Genomic DNA, 20,349 nt, shown 5'->3' with positions numbered 1-20,349 from the left:
GGCTCACCATCAGTCTCTTGCCTGAGTTCATGCCCCCACTCTGTGCTCAGTGCCTCACACTTAGTGCGGCTGTGGGACTATTGTGTTCACCTCTTGACGTGCTGACTCTCCCACCGGACAGTAAGTTCCTAGAGGGCACATACTATGTTATACTCACTGTTGGGTCCTCAGTGCAGAAGACGGTGTCCAGTTTCCCTTGTCCCTGTTACCTAGTGGGTGCTTAATACATAATGGATGGTTATTAGGGTTCCGGAGTCTCCTAATTCATGGGAACTTTGGCACTGTCAACATTCAAACAGCAAAGCAAAATTTTTCAAGGAAGACAGAAAATATTGTAGAAAAATACTTTCACATTCATTTAAATAAAGATGGTTTCCAAGGCCATTTTCAATTATAGTTCTTTTATACTTTTCAAGTCTTAGGAAGTGTTGCAGTTTTTAATTATACCCCATAAACAACATAAAATGCCTGTTGTTTGTGGCATTTCAAATCTTGTTGTTCCTATTTGTTTTTTTTTTAATAGGTGGATGTGATGAAGAATGCCTATAACCAAGGATTGGAATGTGACCATGGGGATGATGAGGGCGGAGATGATGGTGTTTCCCCAAAAGATGTTGGACACAACATCTACATCCTGGCCCATCAGGTGTCACATTTTAATATCTTGTATTATTGCTAATCTTATCAATTGTGTTTTGTGTCATGACTTGTTATATTTTCAAGTTCTGGTCCCATCATTTATTCAGCACCTCTGCCCTTGCTCTGAGCCAGGGAAAGGGAAAGCCTCCCAGAATGCCCGACTGTGTTCCCAGAGCTCTGCTAAGTGTTGATCCACAAGAGAATGATGCTTGCCCCCCAAAACTGCTGGGCCAGGAGACAGGAGACAGTGCCAGGTCAGAGGCTGAGAAATAAACAAACCGTGACAACAAATGGAAGCTTGAAGGAGAGAGGAGGAGAGGTTAACTGAGAAGATAGAGAGTGCGAAGTAAGGGGGTACATTGGGTCTAATCAGGACAAACCTTGCAGACGGCTTCTGGCCTCTCGAGTTGTAGGTTGGCATGCTTCATACAGAAGCCAGAAGCGGCGGCCTCTAATTGGTTTCACTGGACTTCTAACAGAGATGAAGAATTTAAATTTTAAATTCTTTTAGAGGACCCATTTCCATCCTATAGTACTTTATGAAAACAGGTACTTGATAAGTGCTGTTTGAGGAATTTAATTTTATTAACATGAAGATTAACTTTAAATTTGCATCTTCTAATGAAGATTTGTTTAGGAGTTAAAATTTTTATTTCATTTCATTTTATTTTTTAAAGATTTTATTTATTTATTTGACAGAGAGAGAGACAGTGAGAGAGGGAACACAAACAGGGGGAGTGGGAGAGGGAGAAGCAGGCTTCCCGCAGAGCAGGGAGCCCGATGCGGGGCTCGATCCCAGGACCCTGGGACCATGACATGAGCTGAAGGCAGACGCTTAATGACTGAGCCACCCAGGTGCCCCAGGAGTTAAAAATTTTAAATGTACAGTGCCAATTTGATTTTTTTACAGTAACTCCCTCTTTTTTATGGAATACAGTCCAAACTTTGTAGACTTTCCCGACCTTTCTTTCTAGTCATCTTCTCACATTGTCTACCCTCTCCCTCTTCCTTCTTCCCCATACAGCTTGCCAATTGATTGAACAAACACTGATAGATATACAGTACAGTGATTTATTCTCACTTTTTAATTTTTCCAGTTTTATTGAGATATAATGGACATATACAGCACTGTGTCACTTTAAGGTGTTAAAAGGTTGCTCTTTAGACACTTCTTGCCCTTCTTTTCTCTGTGTAATTGTATGATGTACGTAAACTGGAGTGTAATTTTTACAAAAGATTCCGGGAAGGAGTCAGATTTTAAAATATATTAACAAAAGAAGCTGCTCTGGTTTTTTTAATACAGTTCCAATCCCTGTGGAGATTTTTGGGTCTCTCATCATATAGCAAAGTGCACATATAGACCGGAAACAGATAAGGGCAGATGGGTTATAGCTAGAAAGACAAAAGAGAATTTTAGGTATTGAGGAACTGAAAGCCAGAATGAAGGACAAGTTGAAGGAAGAACACAGAGGTTTAGGAGATGGAAAAGGTGTCATTTTATTTTTATTTTTTAAAGATCTATTTATTTAAGAGAGAGAGAGAGCACGAGCAGGGGGAGCTGCAGACAGAGGGAGGGGGGAAGCAGACTCCCTGGCTGAGCAGGGAGCCCAACGTGCGGCTCGATCCCAGGACCCCCAATCGTGACCTGAGCCAAAGGCAGACACTTAACCGACTGAGCCACCCAGGCGTCCCAAAGCTGTCATTTTAGAGAGAAAGCAAAATTCAGGTGACAGGAATGGAGTCAGTCTAGAAAAGAAATGACTACAGATTGAACGTGAGTGGAAAGAAAAAAACATCACTGGCTGAAAATTAAAATCAAATTGGCTACGAGGAGGAAGAGAGAAATGTGATGGCCCAGCATGTGCATGGGCAAGGAGCTATTTCAGAAGCTGTAGCCTTGTGGAAGGAAACCAACAAGGAAGAGTGGGCCAGAGTGAGCAGTGAAAATTTTAGAGGAAGGAAGTAGGGGAATTCAGCCGCCCATGTTTTCTTGACTGAAAGCTAGTCTCACTCTATCTGAGGAGGCTGTCCCCTCTTGCACGAGCGAGCGGCTACGCGAACAAGTCCTGACCCGACAGACAGCCTTTCAGTGGGAAATGCACAACCAGCCCAACTAAGTCAGCCTTGGAACCGGTAGACTGGCAGATGTTTGAACCTATCACCCACATCCGTGAAGAGGAGATTTAAAAATGCCGTCTCAGATTACGCGTATAATAGGCGGAACAGTAACAATGTCGAGGTCAAGAAAAGACTTTTCTAGGCCAGTTCATTTTTAAGCAGACTATGTATAAGAGTAGAGAGTACAGATCTTAAAAACAGGCTGTGGAAGATGTGGAGGAGAATGGAGAACGAGGATAAAGAATGCAAGAGCTGGTCATAGAATGAAGGATCATGATATAAAATATGAAAGAAGTTAAAAATGCAGATGGCATAAGGGTCAATGATCTTGATGGGTGTAAGTTTATAACAGTGCTTGGAGAGAACAGATTAGATTCAAAGATGATGGTGGTGTTGTCCAAGGAGTGGGAATTCAGTAGTAAAAAAAAAGGAACAAGAGGATACAATTTACTGAAACGAAGAGATAAAGTTACGGATGTGAAAATGGCTTGAATGGATATATAGAGGTTTCTTAATTTCGCAAAACCAAAATGTTGAAAAAGCAGTAGTTTGCAGAGCTGGGATGGTACAACATAGAGATACATAAATGAAGCCAGACTGAGTATAGGGAAGAAGAAAATTCTGAATTGCTGAACACTCTAAGCCTTGTGATTCAATGGTAAGAGTAAATATGAAACCAGAGTCCATGTGTGTTCTTCTAGGAACTCAAAAAACGGGATGGGAGTGGCAAAATATATGGAACAGTGTGTGTAACTGACAGTGAGAGTTAAGCAACTGTCTGCTTATTTTCTTAGAGTGACACAGAACATTGTTACCTTATTACTTTTAAATGTATTCTCTTGGGTGACTCCTCCCACCATTTTTTTTTTTTAATGAAATATTCAGTTTTCACTCAGTGGGCAAAAAAGCCCACTGAGCTTTTTGGATCTTTCCACGAGTGACTCCTTTGGCGTTCTCTAGGCTGGCATTGTTATATTTGGCTTCTTGGGAGGCCAAACCATGGTTGCTGAGTACCTTATGAATCTGTTGTCCAAACAGCTACCACACTGAAGCAGAAATGCAAAGTGTAGGAATCCCGTGCTTTGCTTTCCGGAGCAGCCATGTAGCTGTGCTCCAAGGGTTTGGTTGAGCCCAGGTTTTGTTGCTTTCATTGTGGATATGGAATTATTTGTCTCCTGAATGCTGATGACCATGCAGATTGGTTTCTGCCCTTGCACAGTTCAGTAATTCCAAAACCAAGGTTCAACTTCCTCCTTGTTTTACTATAATCATCTTTTGTATAGACAGTTTATTTCGGTGCACTCAGACTTTCAATTTTTGTTGTTGTTCTTTTCATGGTAGTGAGGTAGTTCTGCTTTTTCTACCGTGACATCCTTTTTGGCCCTTCCTGTGGTTGGTGTTACAAGAAACAAATAATGCTTCTTGTAAGTGTCTTGTCTGATCTACATAAAACTATAAATACATCAAAAAGGGAATTTCTTAAGTTCTAATACTATGGTGCGTGCAAAACATTTCCTTAAAATTCAGCTATTGGTCCTTTTTGATTTTCTGTTCTCCACATGTTCTCCTTGGATATCTCTGCCTCCTTTTTCTGCTGTGGGCTTGTTCTTTTATATTTTGCCTTCTTACTGTTCCTTCTCCTCTTTATTCCTGTCTTTCCATAGAATAGTCACTGCCTGCAATCTAGGACATTCTTCAGTACTTTGTATATGTTTAACATGTATTAAACCATATTATTTTTCTGGTCCCATGTAGTAATTTCTGTTTTTCGGTCTGAAAAACTTTATTTTATTTCCCCCCAGTTTTATTGAGATATAATTGACACATAACATTGTGTAAGTTTAAGGTGTATGATGTGTTGATCTGACACATTTATATATTGCAAAATGATTACCACCATAGCATTAGCTTCATCCCATTGCATCATTATTTCCTTTTTGGTGAGAACATTTAAGATACACTCTCTTGGCAACATTCAAGTATATGATTACAGTATTATTAGCTATAGTCACCATACTGTACCTTAGATCCCCAAAACTTGTTAGTCTTATAACTGGAAGCTTATACCCTTTGACCAACATCTCTCCATTTCTCCCAGCCTCCAACCCCTGGTAACCATCATTCTACTCTCTGTTTCTCTGACTTCAACATTTTTAAATTCCACATATAAAAGATCATATGATATTTCTCTCTCTTTGACTTATTTCACTTAACATAATGCCCTCAAGGTCTATTCAAGTTGTTGCAAACAGCACGATTTCCTTCTTTCTCATAGCTAAGTAATATTCCATTGTGTGTATACACACCACATCTTCTTTATGCATCATCCATTGATGGACACTTAGGTTGTTTCCATATCTTGACTATTGTGAATAATGCTGCAGTGAACATGTAGGACCCTTTATTTCAATACCTACCAGAATTCAGATGTATATGGAGAAAAGTATTAATTAGCAAGCCTATGGAAATCAAAAATAACTCCTGGCTCATAAGGCAAGAAAGAATGGATCACTTTAATTGGCTATATGGAATTCTTTTTTAAAATATAGGTTTTAAAAATTTTCATGAGTATTTCCCTATGTCACTAAATGGTCTTTGAAAACATAATTTTAAAGTCTGCATAATCATTCATCATTTGAATGTAGCACAATTTTTTAAATCACTCCTATTGTTGGATATTAGGTTTCTAATGTTTTTGATGTTATAAATTATGGTATGATTAACATCCTTATACATTAATCTTTGTCTGCTACACTGATTACTTCCCTAGGATAAATTCCAAGAAGTTTAATTATTAGGTCACAAGGTAGTAACTATTTTATGGTTCTTGATGCATATCATAAAATTGTTTTCCACAATGTGTGATGGTACTAATCTTACTGAATCCTAAAATTACTACCATTTAAAAAAATCTTTGCCAAACTTATAGTGTTTGGAACATAGTGACCACTTCACAAACATTTGTTAAATGAATTAATGAATTATAGATGAAAGGGTATCTCATTTTAATTCCCATCTTTTGGATTACCAGTAAAATGGACTCTCTCTCTCTCTCTTTTTTTTTTTTTTTGAGAGAGAGGGTGAGGGGAGAAGGGGCAGAGGTAGAGAATCTCAAGCAGACTCCCCACTGAGTGCAGAGCCCGACGTGGGTCTTGATCTCACAACCCATGAAATCATGACCTGAGCTGAAACCAAGAGTCAGACACTCAACTGACTGAACCACCCAGGTGCCCCCATATGGACTCTCTTTTCATGTTATTTAGTATTTCTATTTTTTTTTATGTGAATTGTTTGAAAATGTGTTTATCCATTCTTCTGACAGGGTTCATTTTTTGTTAGTGAATTTTAATTAAGAGTAACAAATCTTAGTCATAGTAGCTATATCTACTTCTTCCTGATTAATTGCTTTTTAATGTTTTAATGATAGGTTTCTTCTGCCCCGTTGATATCTCTTAAACACTCACTTAGATTTTCTTCTGGTGTATAATGAATTTAGTTAAGTATTTGATTATATAATCTTCCCATGTCATAATGCAGAAATAATAAAAAAGTAAGTTCTGAGTCTAAATTATCTCTGAAGATATAATCCCAGATTTAGTAATAAGAGGAGTCCACGAGGACATGGTTTATAGGAGTCGCATGAATGTGATATAGAGCATGGGTCACAGAGAGAGCTTTAGCAGAAGAGGTCAGGGCCAAATCCAGACCACCTTCAGGGTCAGACAGGTCATGTGAATGAGCGCTGGGGGAGCAGGTGAGCCTGGGACAGTCTGGTGATCCTCTTCCAAAGCAGGCAGCCTTTACTCACGTCTGCTGACTTTCCAATTTGGATTACAGGCCCTAGATTTCCACTTCTTTCAATATCTCAAAAGAAACCTGAATTTTGAAATTTTTGAAAAATGTAAAATCTCTTAATTTTTAAATGTTGACAACTCATTTGATATTTTTAAAAACACTGAGCAGTCTAAACAAAACTCACCAGCAAGTGGAATGTAGCCCATGAGCCATAGTTTGCCACTTATGGAATAGAAGATCCAAATTTCTCATTTATTCTTCATTCAATTGCATGGACTTTTGAGTGCCTACTAGATGCCAGGCACTGTGTTGGATAGTAGGTGTACAGCAGTGAAGACTAATAAGAGATCAGCTTTCAGGGAATTTACGTTCTGACCGGGAGCAATGAAGAGTAGACAGACCAGAAAGACAGCAGATAGTGATACAAGCCCTGCAGTAAGTGAGAACAGGGTGTGATGAAAGGCAATTATGGAATGCTATTATAGATTGGGGATCAGGAGGGTTTTCTCTGAGGAGCTGAAGTTGAAGCTCACTCTAAGTGAGAAAGCAAATACCAGCAGTATGAAATGGGGAGATATGGGAGACATCCCAGAGAGTGCCTTGAAATTGGAAATGAGCTTGGCGTGGATCACCAGACTGTCCCAGGCTCACCTGCTCCCCCAGCGCTCATTCACATGTCCTGTCTGACCCTGAAGGTGGTCTGGATTTGGCCCTGACCTCTTCTGCTAAAGCTCTCTCTGTGACCCATGCTCTATATCACATTCATGTGACTCCTATAAACCATGTCCTCGTGGACTCCTCTTATTACTAAATCTGGGATTATATCTTCAGAGATAACTTAGACTCAGAACTTACTTTTTTATTATTTCTGCATTATGACATGGGAAGATTATATAATCAAAAGATCTGTGTAGCTAGACCCTCAACCAGCTGTTAGCACTCGAATATTATAATAATCATATACAATGCACCTGAGGCTCATTTATTTTAAGATAGCCATTCAAGAACATTTATTGAGCACCTCTTACATCAGGCACTGTTTCAGTTGCTAAAATGGAAAGATGAATAAAGATGCTATCCAGAAACTCACAATTAACATGCTTTTGTTAAAATGGAGGTATGCACAAAACAGGTATGCATGAGATACATGTTCCCTAGGAGTCAGGATTCATGGAAGCAGTGACACTTGAACTGAATCTTCAAGGATAGAAGGAGGGGGGAGAACATTCCATCAGAGGCAACAACTTCTGCCAAAATGCACCAGAGATATTTTATAGAAAGGAACTTCTTTTGGGAATATTAGTAGGGTTCTTGTGTGGTATCTACTTATGTCTTTATGAAATGAATTATAATAATTTGAATTAAGTCAACATTTTTGGTAACTGTGAAGACCTTGATTATAGGCATCTAATAAATGTTGCATGAGTGAAATAAGCGAATGAATGAAAATTGAATGAAGGAATGAATGACTAGGACATGACATACTCTAAAACTTCAGTATTTATAATTTCAGTATTATAACAAAAAAAGCTGAATAAAGATAATTTCTTGTTATCATCATGATCAAAATTAATAATAAATTTTTCCCCTGGAGTATAAATTCTGTGTGTACAGGCACAATTTTTTTTTTTCTGGTCCTATGCCAACTACATATGTTAGCATATAGTAGATACTCAAAAAGAGTTTGGGGAATAATTTCTTGTAAAAATGCATGCAGGCTGATAATATTTTCATGTAATACAGGTACTAAGTAAGATCAAGAGGGTCCTACCAAACAGGTATTAGCATGCTGGCAGTCAAGGATCTTATTCAGCTTCTATGGTCTTTTAATTCCATAGAGTGCTCTTTACCAATCATGTCAGCAAACCCTACATAGATAGAGCCCTGTAATATCTCCATCATGCCAGGCACTTTTCTTACTTTTGTTCATGATGCCACCTCTGAACTAATAAAATATCTCCTCCTTTTCTTAAAACTCATGTTAGTACTTCCTTAGTTTTTTTAAGATCCAAATTGAGACCGACTTACCCCATTTCTTAGATGAATTCCAACCAACAATGATCTTTTCTTTGTATTGAATTCTTACATCTGTTATGTTCACCCAAAACTGCATACCTACTTTCCTAATAGCTTATGCTGTATATCATCCTAGAATTGTTCTTTGTTTCATGTGTGTAGGTCTTGGCTACTTAATTAGTAGTAGATTCTCCAAATCTGGGCACCCATGAGGCCTCATTTAAAAAAAAAAAAAAAGGAAACTTTCCACAAAGAAGAATATCTTGGGGGAAAAATACTTGACATAATAGATTTAAGTCCTCTAATGGGCACCTACATATCTTTCACCAACCAACAAAGAATCTTTGGATGACTGCCATTTATATGACTGCTCAAATTCATGGTTAATGGGAGCAATAAAAAATGCAATCCAGGAAATGGATTGAAATTGGACTCTGTAATTGTTAGTTTGGTGTAAGGATCATGAAGCCAAGTTCAGTGGAAGCAATTACTTTTCTGCTTAACATTTCATGTTTGGTAGATATATATTTATTTCTGAGTGACATAATTGTTAGAGCATCACTCTGAATTCTAGCAACTTTGAAGGCCTTTGCTGTGTCTTTGGCTCCTCCTTATGTCTGCTCTGATTTCAACTTTATCCACTGAATTCAAAGTCTATTAGAAGAGCTAGAGATATCAGGCAGGGAGGCTTCTGTATATTTTTTCCATAGAGAAAAATACATAGCATTTCCTAACATATTTTAGACACTTGGGTTGTTACCCTGTTCCCAGTCAAAGCCAGTATCTCTTTCTTTCCTTTCAGGAGAAAGAGAAAGCATAGTAGGAATAGCTATCGTGTTTCAAGGACTAGGATTCTTTTTGTTATGTTATGCTGACGCAATTTGCTCGATGTCCTGATAGTCCTCATTCATCCACTTTCTTTTCCTTAAGAATTTAACCTCATAGCTGCAATTGCTTGAGCTATATTCATTTTAAGGGATATGCATATACATACTCTAAATAGCTAAATTTTAATTTATACTGAAGTGGTATGAAGTGTATATATTACTCAGGCTACTTAAAATGTTTTCCTTAGAGACTTTGCAACTCACCTCTTTGGGGCTTCTATTTTCTTATGCTAATATATAGTAATCAGCATTGCTTCATTTACTTTATTTGTAGAAACAGAAGGATGTAATTGGATACATAACTTCCATCTTTAATATCTTTGAAGGGTTTTAACTAACTTACAATTACTTCATCTTTATTATTGCTTGTAGTGCAGAAAGTAGAAAACACAGCTGGGTTTTTCAGTTCACGGAAACACTTGTAGCTCAGTAACATGTTGGCTAGAATATTGTACAAACAGCGTGGCTGTTATTCACCCTTGCACCCTGTATTTTCTCCATTAGCTGATGACGTCACTCAACTTCTCTGACTTCCCCTTCCTCATCTATAAAAATATGAGGGGTATCCAGCAACTATGCTTTCAGAGTAAACTTTCAGAGACTTTTATGGACCCTAGAAAGTAGTTGGACCATGATGGCTCCTTTACTAGATTATGTTTTAAATAATGTAACAGAGAAACTGACCAGCTACTGGATATTTTTGTATTTATGTATACCTTACCTACATATGAAAGGAATTTGAGGTTGAGTAAGAAATGCACTTGTAAAATTAGACTGTTAGAATTCAAGATCAAAAGCCTTGAGAAGGAAAAGGAATCTAAGCCTGCTAAGGGTCTCGGCTAATATTCTTACTGCTTATCGGTAGGACTCAGAGCTTCTTGGTAACCAAGAGTGAAAAATTATGCGCAATACAATTAATATCTGTACTATTCATTAACGATCACCTTTTTGCTAGTATTTAATTCTAAAAGGAATCCATGAAAGGGAGAGGACAGCAGGGCAGACAGTGTTTTCTAAACAGCTCTGCAGAATACACCAGATTGAAAAAAAAATGCACAGAGTGTTTTTCAGTCCTCGGAGATGAATAATGTTCAGCATTTCTGAGTTATAATCAAAAGCGAGTATAGATAAACGTGAAGCATGAATACAGTAGTCATTGTGAAAATAGGTATGTAGGGTCACTTCATAGGGAGACTTTGATAATGTAGAAACTTTCCAATATGTGAACTTAGTTGAAAAAAATTTTCTTAATATCAAAAGATTATCTTTCTAAAATCTCAGAAAACAGATTTAACCTAATTGCCCAGCTACGTGAAAAAAACTGTTGTTAATCTTGACAACAGATACGTAGAGAGATATAGGCAACTAAAGGAACTTTGCATGAAAACGTAACATAATTGCACGTTTTCTTTTCTAAAAGAAATAAGAAATCCAGGATCAACTCTTTTCCCCCCACTGAAAGAAATTTTTCTATGTTGCCTTCACAAAGCAGTTTGAGGTAATAAAATAGATGATTCTTAACTAATGTTAGTTTGAGCATTAATTATTCGGTGTTTCTTGGCAACCAAGGCAAAAAAAGAAATACTAGTTACATGATTCATATATAATGCAAAAAAAAAAAAAAACAACCCACTCATATTGATTATTAGTGAAGCACAAAATTTCTTTGTACTTAATTTGAAGAGGAATTTATTGTAGTAATATGTAGTAATATTAATTATTGGTGATGTAACAGGTTAAGATTAGTAGACCTTCCTCACTAATATAATTTAGAAATAAAAAATGCCTATTAGACACCAGATTAAAAAAAAACAACAACCTTGTTGTATCCTGTTGCCATGCATTCTTTGTAGTAAAAAAGGTAAGCAGATTTCCAATTAAAATTTTAACATAATATAAAGGTTGAAAATTTTTTCAACAAACATTTCTGCGCATGCATCCAGCATCTGCACAGAGCCTGGTGCCTAGGAAGTGCTCCATAAATGTTAAAACTCATCAGAATTACTTTCATGACTTTCCCCAGCTAAACTCATTCTTAATTCATTCTTTATTCAAAGTATACTTATTGGTTACCTACTAGAACCAGACTGTATTCCCAGTGCTGGGGATAAGGAACTGAGCACACAGACCCAAATCCCTCCCCTCCATGAGCTTACATTCTCATGGGGATGTCTCCCTCCTTGTGATCACATTATTTGCTCCTTCTGGGGGCAGATAGTCTACAGACGTCATTTGGACCACGGACGTGAAGGTGAAGGTGTGAAAATGAGATACAGTCTCTACCTTCAGGAAATTTACCATTTATTACAGGGACACACGAAACAATCACAGTGTGCCAAGTCCTGTGGAAGATGTCTATCTGGGTGCTCTGGGGTCTCAGGTTAGGAGAGGGCCTGGGAAAGTGAGCTTGTGGCAGAGACAAGGGAGAAGAGAGAGTCAGGGGAAGAGTCAGAGGAGCAGAGAGAGAGAACAATTTCCTTCTGTGCTCGATCATTCCATCATTTGCTCCGCATTCAAGCATGCAAATCTGCTTCTCTAAAGCCCCATAGTCCGCTGGGCCATAACTTGGCTCCCTTTTATACCAGAACTTCTCAAAAGATGGCACACATTTGCTATCTGCAATTCTTCTCTTTCTATTCTCTCTTGAATTCACCCCTGTCAGGCTTTCATCCTTGGCATGGCCCCGAAACAGCCCTAGTGACTGCTGTCTTGCTAAATCTGATTTGTTCTCATTCCTCATCTTATTTGACCTGTCACTAACATTTGACACAGTCAGTCACTCTCCTCTTCTGGAAATACTTCCTTCACTTAGCTTTCACACTGCACAGTTTCTTGGACTTTCTGCTTCCTTATTGGCCCCTTCTCAATTTCTTTCGTTGCTTCCTATTCCTCTCTCCTGCTTCTATCAGAAGTGTTCCAGTCCGCGTGTTCTAGGATTCATTCCATGGATCTCTTGTCTCCTCAGTTGACACTCCGAAGATAATCTCATTCAATCACATGACTTTAAACACCAGCTGTACCACAATAAGTCCCAAATTTATATCTTCAGCGTGGGCCTCTCTTGTGAACACTGGACTGGTACATCCAACTGCTTGTTTGAGATCTGCATTTAAATGTCTTTTTAGGCATCTCACACTTTACATAACCATAATGGAACTCTTGATTTTCCCACCGTTTTTCCAACTTGGATACCAATCCAGACACTCTGACTCCAGAACCCAGGTTCCTTACCATTACTTTAACCCAAGTCTGTTCCTGTGTGTTCCCATTGCACACTGTACTTACACATATCACTGAGTTTTTGTGGCCTACTTAGTTGTTTGTCTTCTCCGCTAGACTTCAAATTCAGTGAAGGCAGGAGTTATGTTTTATTCATGAATGGGTTGCCTAGTGCATAATCCTTGTGTTTGATACAATAGATACTTTCGAATGAATTAGTGAGTAAATGAGCAAATATTGTAGTCAACAAGTGAGTGCCAGAGATGACTAGAAAGGAAATAGGTTGATCTTGGCTGGAGTTATGGCAATTGGCTTTGTGAAGGGGCTGACATTTTAGATGAATCTTACATGTTGATGAGATTTAGATAAGCAGAAAAAAGAGAGGGGGCCTCTCCATCATAGGGAAAGAATGAGCATAAGCAGAGGTGATATTCACCATGATATGTGTGGGGAGGTTACGTGCTCTGGGACATTACATTAAAGGGATGGAGAAAACAGTGTGGTGCAGATGTGGGAGGTAGCGGTGGAGGGCACATCTTACCAAATTCTAGTGGGCTCTAAAGACCAAAAAATAATTCAGTGGAAATATTTATTGAATTGTGACATAGCATAAATTTCTGCTAAACTGTTCCTTAGGGTACTTAGTTCTTATTTATGTCACCCTAAAATGAATGAAACATTAACGATTTTGTAGAATGCTAAAACAATAACACAAAAACAAATGGCACAGAAATCTGCTTTAGAAGGTATCCACCAACTCAAAAGCATTATTGCAAGACTTTAAAAGATCTCTTAATGGTTGTACTTTTTATTCATGACGAATTCATTCCCTGACATTATTAAGCAAGTATTTAAAGATAAATCAATTAAAAATGAACCCATGAGAAAATATAATTAGTAAACACATAAGCCAGTATAAAAACACGGATGGCAAAGCACTAAGTACTATTCTGGGCATGTGTTTGTGTGTGTGCTTGCATGTGTCTGCCTATGTGTATTGATTAACTTGTTTTTCTAGCTAAAATATAAATGTAAGAAAGATACTCCATAGCTGACCCTTTATTCTGAAGACGCATTGTGGAAGTATGAGGTGGGATGGCAGTACAGAGGGATCCAACTAATATCTTCTAGCCAATAGATCCAGTGCTAGAATATTAAGCTAGTGTATGAAAATAACTTTTTCCTGATTTAAGAGCCGAGAGACTCATGGAGGTATGTGAATCTTGATAGCAATGCAATGAGCTTGTTCAGCATTTGTGTTTTGTGGCTGTTGGCCACAATTTGTGTTGTACATTTTGAATTTCAGAATTACTTACAGAGGCACAGAAAAATGACAGACCATTGTAACAAAATAATTCTGGAAGATCAACTGTTGAATTAAAAAGTCAAGTTTCAGAAAGGGAAATAGTTATCCTCGGCCAGACCAAAAAAGTCCCCCTTCGATGTCACAACCAAGTAGTTATGTGAAATTATACGGTAGGGGAACGGTAAGGTTCTGGAAAGTCCCTTGTGGAGATTTATGTTATTAATGAAATAAAATCATTTTTAGAGATATAAAGTTGGTTGGCTCAAAAACTATCTTCTGGAAACCTTTGTGTATGTGTGTATCTACGTATCTCTTTATCTATGTATCTGTCATTTCAACATCTGGTTGGCTCTGTGAGACCTGCAACCTGTGTGTGTTACTTTTATAAAGGGTTTGCCAATATTTTGCAAGGGGTCACGTAGTAAATATTTTAGGCTGTCTCTGCTGCAGATACTCAACTTTGCCGTTCTACTGTAAAAACAGCCATAGAAAATACGAAAACAAAATGAGCAGGGCTGTGTTAAAATGAAACTTCGCTTAAAAAACAAAAAACCAAAAACAGGTGGCAGGCCCAATTTGACCCATGAGCTGTAGTTTGCCAAACCCTGCTCTAGATAACTTTTATAATCTTCACAGTCAGAAAGTTTCCTGTGTCCCACGTTTGAAATATCTTTATGAGTAAGAATTGATAGGTCACAAATTTGTAAGTAATCTTCATGTTTATATTTATAATGTTTAATTCATTTTGTATGTGAGTGTAACACGCACACACACACTCACACACACGGAAAGACATATACTTAGAGTTTCTGACTAGAGAGAAGAGAACACACTGGATGTTCTTTCCTTCCATTGCTGTGATTCTATGATTTTAGTGTTCTGTGACCAGGGAGAGCCTGATCATACATGAGAATTGACTGACCAATTGATGGGACAGACATATGTTCATTCATTAGACTGAGCATATGAATGAATCACGTATGAAACAGGAGTGTGAATGAATCAAGTGGAACAAAAGCAGAAGAGGGGGGCATGAAGGCAGAAGTAATTGGAATGTGACAGAATTCGGGGTCAAACTGGAAGAAACTTCACTGGGGGGATGTGCTTGCATCTGATACCCAACTTGGGAAAAACCATGTCTTAAAGTTGAGGTCAAAAGCAGTGGTTCTCAGATTGTAGTATGCATCAAATTCCTGGACCCCATCCCCAGAAACTTTTAATTGAGTAAGTCTGGGGCACAGCTCCAAAAAGCTTTTTACCATAACTTCTTGATATTTTTACTCAAGTTGTTTGCACGCCGCAGTTTTAAAAAAGTTACTCCAGACTTTCTCCCTCCTCGGCTTCCTTCCCTAATTATCTGAGAGCCAGATCACCTGACCTCTTCCCATTCCATTCCCTTCCTTCTCCTTTTGTGCTTTCCACCTTCCACATATCAAGCTAATCTGATTATCACCTAACTCATTTCTGTTAGCCCACCCTTTTTCAGAAATTAAAGGAATTAATCTCTGCTATTTAGTAACAGGATGATATCTTTTTATTTATTTATTTTTTTATTTTTTAAGATTTTATTTATTTATTTGAGAGAGAGAGCACATGACGGGGGGAGGGTCAGAGGGAGAAGCAGACTCCCTGCTGAGCAGGGAGCCTGATGTGGGACTCGATCCCGGGACTCCAGGATCATGACCTGAGCGGAGGGCAGTCACTCAACCTACTGAGCCACCCAGGCTCCCAGGATGATATCTTTTTAAACATGCTTGCAAGGTGCCTGGGTGGCTCAGTCGGTTAAGCATCCAACTCTTGATTTCAGCTCAGGTCTTGATCTCAGGGTCATGAGTTCAAGCCCTGCATTGGGCTTCAAGCTGCACAAGAGCCTACATTAAAAACAAATAATAATAAAAATAAAAAAAATGCTTGCACCAAAACAAAAAAATGAAAACCATGGCTCTTTTCTAGGCATATATTCCTTGGCCCTATAAGGCAATGTGAGAATCCTGAGTCTCTCACATGTAAAGTCCCTAATGGCCAAACAAAAAGAGAAGGCCAGAATATTGGGCAAATGAGGGAGAGGGCCAGAGATGAGGCCGAGGAGGTAGGCAGGGTCAGGTGAGGAGGGTGTGTAGGTCTTGCTAAGGGTTTTAGCAATGGGAAGCCATCACCACCACCTTAACCCAAACACTACTTCATCTCTGGCCAATTTAATGACTGGGAATGGCATGAAGAGAGTGGGAATGTGTGAGTCTTGGATAACTCCCAGGTACAGTGTTGGTGGGTGGATAGGTGATAGTGCATTTCACAAGACCAGAAATAGAAGAGGCTTGCAGTTGGAATGGAGAGAGAAAAAGCTTGGTTCTAGACCTTTGGTATCTGAGAACATAGAGGACATTAGGTTGGAGGTATACAACATGCAGTTGATTATGTGTACTTGATTCTCAGAAAAGAGAGCCAGGCTTGGGATATCAATGTACAGAGATGTTAGTATAGATGCTGTTGGAAATGGTGAGTGTAGTTGAGATTTCCCAGGAACAGCTACTGGAGTGAGAGGGAGAAATGAGATCAAGAATGGAACCCTGGGTAATATCACCCTTTAAAAGAAAGCAGGAGGAGAAACTGACAGAAATGGGTTGAAATTAGCTGGTCTGAGAATGGGACATGAACATGAGGCAGGACACAGACTCACAAAGGGGAGTGGGACCAGTGGCCCCAAAGAACTCAACACGCAAGGTGCAGCCATAAATCTGATCCCAGGATTCGGCACGTAGCAGGTCACCAACAGCCTTACCAAGAGCGAGTGGGGGCCCCAAATGGGCAGCGGCAAACAGAGGAGGCTGTGGGATTACTACCTGAAAAATAGATACACTCCAAAACGCACGTTAGAGTCAGGGAAGCAGTGATTCAGAGCAGCTTAGTCAAAGTGTCCTGTTCTGATCCCTATCTCATGCACAATGAAAGTGAAATATTAGCTCTAAAACTCAGAGGGGAGGGAGAATGAAACACTGGCACCATTACAGCTCGCATTGTCTTACCGTCACGCTGAGCAACTTTACTGATACCCTCAATGCACTGCAGTTGCTCTTCAGAAGTGTGTGTGTGTGTGTGTTTTGTTTAAAATGTCCTCCAAGATTTCCTACGGCTCCTCGTATTTACACTTGCTCTCCTCCTAGCTCAGTGGCCTTGCCTGAAAGCAACATCCATAAAGGGCTAATAGGACATCCTCACAGGTTCCAGTGTGCAAAAGCAGATCTTGATCTGTCACACGGGGCTTTGTTTTAGCTTGTACCCGCTCTGTGTGGTGCTTTGTGGTTATCTGGGAAGGCATGCTCTGGGATCACAGCGATGGTGCTAATTAAATGTCAGTGGGTCTGGGAGCTGCAGCGAGGCCTTCACGCTCAGATTGCTGAGACAGAGGCAGGAAGGAGAGACCCATCAACCTTCCTGAAGCTCATTAGGGTAGGGTAGGGCTCGCATTCAGACAGCTTCGGCGTTCAGACTCTAAATGGAGGCTGCAAGAGGGCCCACAAATGAGCTCCAGAAGGAATAAACAACATATGTCTATATGGTTTTAACAGAAAACAAATTCTTAGGGCAAGTTTTCCTTGAAATTGTTCCCCTCTGTCACCCCTTATTTTATTGATTGTATCACTGATTCTAGAAGTGCCTCACGTTTAACTTGTTTTTAAAGTTGATCACTCCCACATGTTCAACATTGACACAAAACTAAGGGAGAAGTTTTCCAAAGTAATAAACTGAACGCACATCTCGAGAAAAGATCAATGCTTTGGGTGTAGGTGGCAACAGGCAGCCAGGCCGTTCCTTGCTTTCCCCGAAAGCCCTGACCTTCTCCTTTCTCATAGGCTGCAATCTGAGCCCAGGGTGGTACAGGGAAACTCAGCCTAGAAGTCATCATCTGCCTCCCCCTAGGTTACTCCGAGCTCACTTTCTTGTGAGTGGTGTGCTTCTTTAACCAGTTATCAAGCTAGAATGCTGGCATTCGTTGTGATCCTTCCACGCCCGCCATCCAGACAGCATGTCCTGTCTGTTCTACCTTCTGGATGTCTCTCAGAGCTGCCCCGCTTCCTACTCTTCCTGCCTTTTCGCCTCTCGCCATCCTCATGTCCTGCCCAGACAATAGCAATGTTTCTCTGCCTCTGGTCAGATTCCTTTCAGTCCACTTTCCACAGGGAAGTCAAAGGGGTTATCCTCAAAGGTGTCTGTCTTCTCACTCAGCATTTCACTAGCTTCCCACAGAACAGCGTATGCTCTCACTGGCCTGACTCAGGAGACCTTTTCACATCATGTTCCTGATTCCTCTTACTTTTTTCTATTATTTTAGCTCATACTTAGCAAGTACTTACTTTGTATCAGGTGCGGTGTCTCATCCAATCCACTCTGAGGTAAATGTTAAAGGACACTGTTATTAACCTCATTTTGCTGAAGAAGGAAGTGAAGCTTAGTGAAGCTATGTGACCTTGCCCGTGCAGGTTTGTTAATAAGTAGGAGGGAAAGGATTTGAACCTCGATCTATCAGAGCCCTCGATGTCAACTGTGTAATCCTCCTCTCTAGCCATCTCTGTCCTCATCCGTCCTCTTACACTGGATGTTCCAGAATCTGCCCACAGTCCTTGCTCCCGCCCTGGTCCCAAACCACCACCTCTCACTGGGATTACTGCCCTAGGTGTCTGTTCTCCCTGTTTCCATTCACCTGTGCCTTCCTTTGCGTCTTCTCTGACACAGTGGCTGCTCTAAACCCTTAAAAACACAACTGAGATTATGTCACCTGTCTGCTCAAAACTTTCTGACATTCCCAGTTTCTGAGCAAAAGTCAAATCCTGGCATTGGCCTCAAACGCCTCTCGGTATGACTTGGCCCCCTTCTTCACCCTCCCTCCTGCCCTGCTCAAGCCACGCTGGTCTCATGGCTGTGCCTTGAAGTCAAGAAATATTGCTGTGTGTCATTGAATTTACTGTTGCTTCTCCCTTTTAACTTTCTGTGAAACCAGTCTGACCATTTGATTTAAAATGGCAGCTTCCATTGCCCTAGGACTCATTACTCCCAACCAACTGCTTTATTTTCTTCTTGGCACTTGCCCATCTGTTTGTGTCTCCTCTACTACCAGAAAGTCAATCCATAAAGGTGGGAGGTTTGTCTGTCTTGGTCGTTATTATAACCCCAGTTCCTGGAGAATTACTAGGCACACATCAGGGGTTCATGAAGTGTTTTGGAGTGAGCATACAAGGCATACTCTAATTGTTGTATTTAGCTCATGATTGCTTAGGTTATAAGGAAACTTGTTTTGATGTTTTGGATTGGGGTAAGTGAGTCTTCATGTTATGCAAAAATTACATATAACATGCGTTACGGATCTAACAATTTTGTGTTCCGTTTATAGATAGCTCATGACCTCATCATATAATACCAAAGAAACTTACCCTACAGGCAGTAACTGTCTACAGTATCTATACGTTTGTGTTCCATACCTGCGCCCTCAAATGTCTTCTCTACCAGTTAGCTGTATAATTTTCTGAGGCAGGAGAACAAGATTTCCTAAATGAGTTTGTTTCTAAATTGTATTTCCTCCCTTCCTTTCTCTTCCTTTAATGCCCTCCTTTGTCTTTTCATTTGCAATCTGGGTAATTTAACTTCTGAATGACTAGATAACATTTAAAAGGGTGTTGGATGTCACAGAATGAACAAGTAACAAAATACATCTGTTCAAAATTCTTTGTCTCTTTTCATTTTGATTCAACTGATCTGAATCCTTACTTAGAGTTGAAATTCACCTTGCCACCTCATTTCCTCCTTTATTAGGTTTGCCTTGGAAATGCAGAAGTTCACTTGCGCAATAATTTTCTCCCTTTTGAGAACCACGCGATCCAACAAAGGCTGACCTTTTTTAAAGCAGCTGTTGATTAGACAGTTAAACATAGAGGCAGCGCTGACATGATATTTCTCAGTCTGATGTAACTTGGAAATAGAAAGCTATAACAACCTGAGGTAGAAATGCTTTCAAGCAACTGAGCTTAAAGTTCCTGAATATTATCTCGTAGTGCTTCTTCTCAATTCCCCACATTCCACCCCCGATTTTGCCTCTGGCTAATTTGTGCACTTCAGATTGGATTCCTGAGCACAATGGCAGTGTGAGAACTGTTGTGGAACTCATCATTATAATTCCAAGCCTTTAATTAACCCACTTTAAAGTGGCTCTGTCATGTCTAGGAGCAACAGAAAAGCAATTGATTCATTCTTAGAATAGATGTATCATAGAGGAGAGTAGACGAGTAGTACTGTGCTCTTAACTAAACCTGGTTGGTTGGGGAGCATAAGGAGCATTAAGAACTCACCTGTACCTCTGAAACAAATAATACATCATAT

The 20,349-nt window shown here is 39.6% G+C and overlaps 1 protein-coding gene across 1 annotated transcript in view; it reads left to right on the top strand.

Moving 5' to 3' along the window:
• Positions 1-20,349, top strand: part of ITPR2 (inositol 1,4,5-trisphosphate receptor type 2) — an 838,078-nt gene that overhangs the window by 695,755 nt on the left and 121,974 nt on the right. The window contains exon 46 of the mRNA XM_081818942.1: positions 524-646. Coding sequence (XP_081675068.1) covers positions 524-646 — 123 coding nt within the window. The remainder of the gene's footprint in view (positions 1-523; positions 647-20,349) is intronic.

Source organism: Leptonychotes weddellii, chromosome 5 (assembly GCF_054177405.1).
Source record: "Leptonychotes weddellii isolate Sample4059 chromosome 5, ASM5417740v2, whole genome shotgun sequence".
NCBI classification, from domain to species: Eukaryota; Metazoa; Chordata; class Mammalia; order Carnivora; family Phocidae; genus Leptonychotes; species Leptonychotes weddellii.
This window is presented reverse-complemented; position numbering and strand designations above follow the sequence as displayed.